The sequence below is a fragment of the Hypomesus transpacificus genome, chromosome 14 (genome assembly GCF_021917145.1).
Source record: "Hypomesus transpacificus isolate Combined female chromosome 14, fHypTra1, whole genome shotgun sequence".
Classification (NCBI taxonomy): Eukaryota; Metazoa; Chordata; class Actinopteri; order Osmeriformes; family Osmeridae; genus Hypomesus; species Hypomesus transpacificus.
Window position 1 is genome coordinate 5,856,611 of NC_061073.1, and position 8,355 is coordinate 5,864,965.

An 8,355-nucleotide genomic window follows, 5' to 3' on the forward strand; every position below is an offset into this window, starting at 1 on the left:
AGTCCCATGTTAATTGCGTCATCTACAGACCTGTTGGCTCTGTCGCCAAACTGCTATAAAATAGAGTAAGAAAAGAAAACACACAGTGGGCTGCTAAATTACACAACATAACTAGAGCCATCAGTCGTTGGCATTCGTCAATTTTTACAACCTTCACCTCATGTACCAATTGCTCGACCCAATTTGGCACTACTTCACACTCCCTTATCTGCATTAGACTCTGACTTTCCTTGTCTACACACTGATGTCAATTACACATCACCTTGTTGTCAAAACACTACACACAATGTTTGCACACACTTCTCAAGTAAAATCTCAACCTACAACACACAACTATTCAAATCCCTAAACACTCAGGTCTAGTGAGCAATTTGCAATCAGGGCTGCAGCATAAAAAGGGCCTTGGGCCTTTGTTTTGTTTGGTGAACAATGGAGAACTTAGAACTTATTGACAACCAGAGAAGGAGAGGGGTAAGAGTGAGACGAGGAGGAGGAAGAGGAGGACAAGAAGGAGGGGGACAAGGGGGAGGAAGAGTAAGAGGACAGAGATAAGGAAGAGGAGGAGGAAGAGGAGGACAAAGATGAAGAGGAGGATAAAAGACAAGGAAGAGGAGGAGAAAGACAAGGAGAAGAAGAAGGAGGAGAAGGAGAAAAAAGGAGAACCGGTCATCTCTGATGAGATTCGGGCCACTTTGGTAGACCATGTGCTCAACCATGGTTTGAGCATGAGGGAGGCTGGCCAGAAGGTCCAACCAAATCTCAGCCACATCACAGTTGCTGCCATCATTAAAATCTTCAGGATGGAGAACAAGTACGAAATCTATTTGCCTTGTGTACTGTAATTCTGCATATCAATAGAATACAGTGTGCTCACAGTATTTGTATTTTGCAGGACTGAATAGAACCACACTGTGGAGGAAGAACACACTTTCACAGCCAAACAGGACACTGAAATTGTAAATATGGTTTGTGAGAACAACGCTATCACACTCCGACAAATACAAACCAGGATCCTGGCTGACCATGCTACATTCAGGAACGTCCAGATCGTCAGCCTGTTCTCTGTGTGTACCGAAATAAAACTTTTTTGCTGCATATTTGTGTGCTGTTTTAAGTTTTACTATGAAAAAAGTAGGCCTACACTGAGACATTTTACAAAAGGCGGAATGGCTCATTCTCCAGAGTCATTGTCATTCATATGGTGTGTTCCATTTCTATAATTGTGTTTTCAATTTTGCACTACATTGTGCTGTGAATGCTTGGTTGTGTGCAGCAAATGCTTAGTTGTGTGTACTATTATGAATGGTATGTGTGTGTCATTTGAAAATATGGCTGTGTGTACCAAATGAGAACACAAGTTCCATTTTGTGAACAGGTAAGAGATTTGATGGCAAAAAGTCGTCTGTCAAAGGGAGTGTCAGGGGTAGCATTTTGTGTGTGAGGTTTTCAATTTTGTGTGTGCAGTTTTGAGAAAGCCGTTACTGTTTTGAGAAACATGTGTTAACAATTGTTAAAAACTGTAACTACTAGAGGTGGGGTTTTTTGCATCAAGGACTTCCAGCCAGTGTTTCTGAACATGCCCTTGAATGAGTAACTGGAATTATCAAACATGTAAAGTGAGTGAAGTCTGTAAGAAGATGTATTTGTATAAGCACACACAGCGACAAGAGCTTCCTGTGAACTAGCTTTTTGTAAAACTACCTTTTCAACAAGGGCTACAGTAGGTGACAGTATGTGGCTGAGGCTGAAACGTTGTCCCGGCCTGTATAATGACACGGCTTGAATATCTTTAGAAAACAGCATTAAAAAAAACACACTGATTAAAATATTCACCCTAGTCATAAATATGTATACAGAGACTGAGCTTCAGAACATCAATTGTTGCTTTAGGAAACTTATCTTTTTTCATATATTTATTTTGATTTATGCCTCATTTTACTAAGGATCTTAAAGAAAACAAGTCTGTTGCTTTAGGTTCACCTTTAATTCTCATGTAGCTCCTTGAACTTTGATGCCTTCAAAGATTCCATTGCAAGTGTTATCAAACACATACCACCAGTCTTGGGCCTAATAACTAATTATATAGCTTTTTTGATTACTTTGCTCTACTTCCTATTGACTGAGACAACTTCATGAAATTTCATTCAAATAGTGGACTATCGTGCCTAGAAAGACACTATAGATTGCGATGATACATGTATCTTGGATAAGGTTAAACCCTGTGTTACATGCTGTGTGACCATTAACAAAATACAGTTATTTATTTGATTCCTCAGGAACATTGTGCATGTGGAATCACAAACTCTCATTTAAGCATACAGTATCTAACTTAATGTTTCTGTCTATGACATATCTTTGTTCCTCTCGGAATGGTTTGCATCTGAGAATGTGATGCCTCACTGACAAGGAAACATACAAGTTCCTCTGACACCTGTCAGAGTATTTATTTCTGTGTTTCACGTACAAGTAGTGAGATAGCAGAAAACCAGTTGGCTTTTGCCAAAAAATATTTGGACAACATTCAAAATAAATTAGTTGGTTATAGGGTAAAAACAATTGATCTGAATTTTTCCAAAGGATTAAGACTTAAAAATCAATTTATTAGTAGGTTTAGATCGTTTTAGAGTAGATTTATTTATGATGTCTTTTAGATATTAATAATTGAAATTACTTGATTCTGACCAATTACAGTTTTTCACAATAATAACACACGTTTCTCAAAACAATAATGGCTTTTTCAAAACTGCACACACAAAACTGAAAACCTCACACACAAAATGCTATACCTGACACTCCATATGCAAGATGACTCATTGCCATCAAATTTCTTACTGGTTCACAAAATGAAACTTGTGTTCTCATTTGGTACACACAGCCATATTTTCAAATGACACACATACCATTCATTACAGTACACACAACTAAGCATTTGCTGCACACTACCAAGCATTCACAGCACACTGTAGAGCAAAATTGAAAACACAAGTATAGAAATGGAACACACCATATGAATGACAATTACTCCGGAGAATGAGCCATTTCTACTTTTGTAAAATGTCTCAGTGTAGGTAGGCCTACTTTTTTCATAGTCAAACATAAAACAGCACACATATGCAGCAAAAAAAGTTTTATTTCTGAACAATACAGTACTGTCAACGGGGCTGCTCAACCCATTGCAGCACACAAGGTGATGTTCCCACCACGCTGGCTGGGGACCTCAACAATGGCGCGCTGGCCAATGACATTTCTGCTCCGGGTCCTCCTCTTCACAAGGTTGAATCCAACCTCATCAATGAATATGTATTCATAGCTGTCATGCTCCTGGATCTGCTGAAACAGACAGCATGATAAAGCAACTTATAGTATGGACACAGATAGGTCCACAAAGTGGGCTACAGTGAGACACTGTAGAAAAGGAACAATATTGGATTACAGGTACAATACATGCATGGGTCAGTGCTAAATGTATGAGACTTACAAGCACTAACTCTCGCCGTAACTCCTTGATGTGGTCTGTGTTCCAGTCGAAAGGGACCCTGTACACTTGTTTCATCCGCATGGCATTCCAGCGGAGAACACAGTCCAGTGTAGAGAGGCTGACGGTCTGGATGTTTCTGAATGTGGCATGGTCAGCCAGGATCCTAGTTTGTATCTGTCGGAGTGTAATAGTGTTGTTTTCACAAACCATTTTCACAATGTCAGTCTCCTGTTCGGCTGTGAAAGTGCAGGTTCTTCCTCCACGGTGTGGTTCTGTTTCAGTCCTGCAAAATACAATCACTGTGAGCACACTGTATTCTATTGATGTGCAATATTTCAGAACTCAAAGCAAACAGAATTCAAACCTGTACTCCATTCTAAAGGTTCTAATGATGGCAGCAAATGTGAAGCGGCTGAGATTTGGTTGGACCCTCTGGCCAGCCTCCCTCATGCTCAAACCATGGTTAAGCACATGGTCATTCTCCTTCTTCTTTCTCCTCCTCCTCCTTCTTCTTCTCCTCTTCCTCCTCCTTCTTGTCCTCCTCTTCCTCTCCCTCCTCTTCCTTGTCCTCTTCCTTGTCCTCCTCCTCCTCTCACTCTTACCCCTCTCCTTCTCTGGTTGTCTCTCAGTTCTCCATTGTTCACCAAACAAAACAGAGGCTCAAGGCCCTTTGTATGCTGCAGTCCTGATCGCAAATTGCTCACCAGAGTGTTTAGAGATTTGAATATTTGGTGTAGTAGGTTGATGCTTTGAGACTTTACTTGAGAAGTGTGTGCAACAACTGAACATTGTGTGTAGTGTTTTGACAACAAGGTGATGTGTAATTGACATCAGTGTGTAGACAAGGAAAGTCAGAGTCTAATGCAGATAAGGGAGTGTGAAGTAGTGCCAAATTGGGTCGAGCAATTGGTACATGAGGTGAAGGTTGTGAAAATGGTGCCAAATTTTTGCTTTTTGTCTGTTATTAATTGTGAAAAACTGTAAATAGCATGCTGTGTGCTATGTATGCAGTTTTTGAATGTCATTATATATCCTGAAAGACATTTGAGCAAGGTTGTTTCATGACCCCAATTATCCAAGCATGACTGACAGTTATGCCAAAAAGAATAAGAAATTTTATTTTATGCATGAAGGTGTTTTCTCTTATAAACTGCATTTTCACTCTACAATTAAAACTAGTAAGAACCAGAGGGCTTAGGAGTACTTTGAACATTGAACATTTAGGTAATATTATGATTTATCATGTATAATATGGATTTTTGTATGACTAAAATTAGACAAAACATGTCAATGTACTATATTTTTACAGTGAATAAACTTGAAACTTGTACTATAATGTTAAGGAACATCGGCATGGACCACTGACAAATCAATACTAAATGTGTCATAAATTACCACAGGTGACAAAAATACTTGACCATTGAATTTGATTATTGCTGTTTTAACCAAAATAACAGGATGGACATGAGAAAGGACTGACAAGAATGGACGGTCTGGTCTGGTCACACTCAGGGGCAGCCACTCTTTGAAAACGGCAAATAGACTTATCTGTTTAAAATATTTATATTGGGGAAAATTATATTTAAAGTCCGCATCCTCAGTTGAAACTGTCCCACCTGCATCTGAAAACAAACCTACGCCACGCCCCTCACCTATGAACTAGCCTACTACTAATCTACAGCCTAATTCGGAGTGCTGAGCAAAAAACTATTTTTTGGTGTAAAAGGACCTCCAGCGTTTCTCCAACGTAACTACAACAAAAACGTTGGTGCCATTGCTCATTATTCAAACTTAATTTAAGAGCTGAATTCGCGAAATAATATATTTAATGGGTTAAAATAAACTAAAACTGTTTTAGGTTTACAATGTTGTGTCAGTAGGCGTATCCAAATTAATCAATTTGCACAATATTTTTGCGTCCATCTGCGCATCTCACAACAATAGCTGGTAAATAAAGAGCCGCATATTAGAGTTCGTTATATTATATTACGACTTGTCACCAATGCAAAATGCTGATTCCTGAGCTTTACCCGTTGACATAACAGGTATAAGTCATACGTTTCCTTTGTGTGCAAACCTACCAGTGGATTTCTACGCCCCTTCATTAGAGGGCATGGAGATGCACTTGAAGACTGGCCAGCAGCACTAGACAAGCGGTCACTGCTGCAACTTCTGCTCGGCAGTTCCATGGAAGTGTCATCTAAGCGTTGTCAAGAGGTGTCGGAGTAAACTTTCAGAAAATGGATGCTAATATTGCAGTTCTTGGAACAGATAATGTCGGAAAATCAGGTGGGGCAACAGTTTTTTTTTTTTTAAGCTAAAGTATTAACTAATGAACGATGAACATGCTTTGATGAACATGCATTGAAAATAAAGATGATAATCATTTTACAGCTTTGACAGTCCGCTTCCTGACTCGTAGATTTATTGGAGAATACGGGGATATCGGTAAGTTTACTGTCTTCACTATAAGCTTTGTCATAATACAGTTAGCCAATTACTGTATGGGGTTGTAAATCTGTTTTATTGACCACTTTTTAGAATCATTCTACAGTCACAATGTTATTGTGGATGGTAGGGACATCACGTTTCACATCTGGGATTCACCATATTCTCAGGTAATCACAGGAAAAGAGACAAATACTCAACGTCCAGTTCACATCCAGTTTTGTGTGAAGTATCTTTAAGTAGGATTCAAATCAATTGCATGCTTTACAATGTTTAGTTATTTTCTTTGTACTTGACATGGACACATATAACCCCACACTGACCTGATTCTTATTCATTTGTATTCTAGATCAACATAAGATCATGTTTATCTTTTTGACAACTTAGTGTACTGCATGGATTGAAGTCACTCAATAATAATTAACGTGTGGTTTGATCTTACAGGACTTGTCCACTGAGTCATCTGCATATAAGAAGAGAGTGCAGTGGGCGGAAGGATTTGTCCTTGTCTACAGCATCTGTGACAGGGCCAGCTTCAACACTGTCACCAGGCTCATCCAATCAATCAAGTCCGCAAAAGACTATCTGGGCATAAAGAAAGTGCCCATAGTCATAGTGGGAAACAAGAGGGACTTGCACCTTCAACGGACAGTCCTTAGTGAGGAGGGCAGGCTATTAGCCCTTACCACAGACTGTCAGTTCTATGAGGTGTCAGCAGCGGAAAACTACCACAGTGTCCTCATGGTATTTCATGGACTTGTGGACAGAGTACGGGAGGCCAAGTCTGCCATAAAGAAGCCAGTGGGAATCAAAGGTATAGTCAAGAGCATGTCAGCAGTGTTTGCAAGGAGACGGACAGATTCACTATGATGCTTTGATTTACTGGACAAGCAGGGGGGAAACACAGTTGCCGTGCGACGTATGTTGCTCTCTGCGCTCAGATGTTGGGTCCCAACATGCTGGGTGCCTTAAGGCTGGGACACGACCATGCAAGGAAGATGCATGCAGTTGTTGTAGAACTAAGCTGTACAGCTGTTCTTGCTGCTTACAGATCAGACTTACTTGAGGAGCGCACTGCCAAAGTAGGATTAAAGACATTTGAATATCACGCTTTCTCCAAGAGTGCACATGTCAAAGATGGATAATAAACAGTTTGAATACTGTGATTACATACAACTGCTCTAAGCACTTAAACTGAAATCTGTGTTAATCTAAAACATTGTGGGTGTCAAATTATGTTGATCAATGTTACTTCTTACATTATTTAGTTTATTTAGGAATTCAGGTCAGTTGTACAAAAGTCTTAACCAGAGTCAAATTATACAATGACAATCGGGGGGGTCAACTTCTTCTCGAGGGCGTGTTTCGACCCCCTGACCTGTTGTTTTTACCTCTTTGGGGGGGGGTTAAGACTTAGACCCACCCAAACCCTCCCCGTAATTCACACCCTGGTTTTAACCTTTTCCCAATGTTGCATGATCATTGGATTTGCATTGATTTTAAAGGTTTCTAAATAAACCAGAATATATTAATCTGACGTGTGCCAGTTTACTAGGTTATTAGGTATACAGATTCAAGACCACAGAGTGATGCTGTTGTTGTCTCTCAAGCCCCACAGCCCTTTACCGTGTGAGGTCTGCTAAAAGGCTAAGCCACAATAAGTGAAATTCTGTTTGTATAATCGCGCAATTATTAAAATACAAAGAATTCATGTAAACTGTAAATGTCCATATGAAAATGAACTTTAATAAAAAACACATGCATGATTTAACAAAATTATTAATTTATGTAATTAGCACGTAATGTTGACACATTTTATATGAGTATTTTCTTTTCTATGTTTGTATCTGGATTTAGTTTAATGAGGCTGACAGCATTTTATTCAACTCATTAATGGCAAAGATATGCAAACAGAAATGATTGTGGATTGGATTCCAGCTGTTGCCCAAGCAAAGCTAATGAGCATATTTTCATTTATATTTATAGACTGACAAATCACGGTACTTCAGCCGTTTCTGCATACATTTTTAAATGCTGTTGTGCTGATGGTAACAATCCTTAATCCTGAACTTGCAAGTGCTGATCTTTCTAAGGGTTCACAAATGACAATGGCTGTTAAGTGCAAGAGGTGGAGAAGCTTGATTGGACTGTATGCATACAGTGCATCCGGACAGTGCTTAACTTTTTATATTAATCTTATTTCAAAATAGATTAAATTCTACACACAATACCCCATAATGACAAAGTGAAAGTTTGTTAAAGATGTGCAAAAATGTACATGTACTCACAGACTTTTGCTCAATACTTTGTTGAAGCACTTTTGGCATCAATTACAGCCTCAAGTATTTTTGAATACGATGCTACAATCTTGGCACACCTATTTTACAATTACATTTTAGTCATTTAGCAGACCCTCTTATCCAGAGCGA

The 8,355-nt window shown here is 39.2% G+C and overlaps 1 protein-coding gene across 1 annotated transcript; it reads left to right on the forward strand.

Moving 5' to 3' along the window:
• Window positions 1–4,444: 4,444 nt before the first annotated feature.
• si:dkeyp-59c12.1 (Ras-related and estrogen-regulated growth inhibitor-like protein) lies at window positions 4,445–8,355 on the forward strand. The gene is made up of 4 exons (XM_047033201.1): window positions 4,445–5,767; window positions 5,873–5,926; window positions 6,020–6,096; window positions 6,371–8,355. The coding sequence occupies exons 1-4, from the start codon at window positions 5,719–5,721 to the stop codon at window positions 6,794–6,796; spliced, it is 606 nt and encodes a 201-aa protein (XP_046889157.1). The 5' UTR covers window positions 4,445–5,718; the 3' UTR covers window positions 6,797–8,355.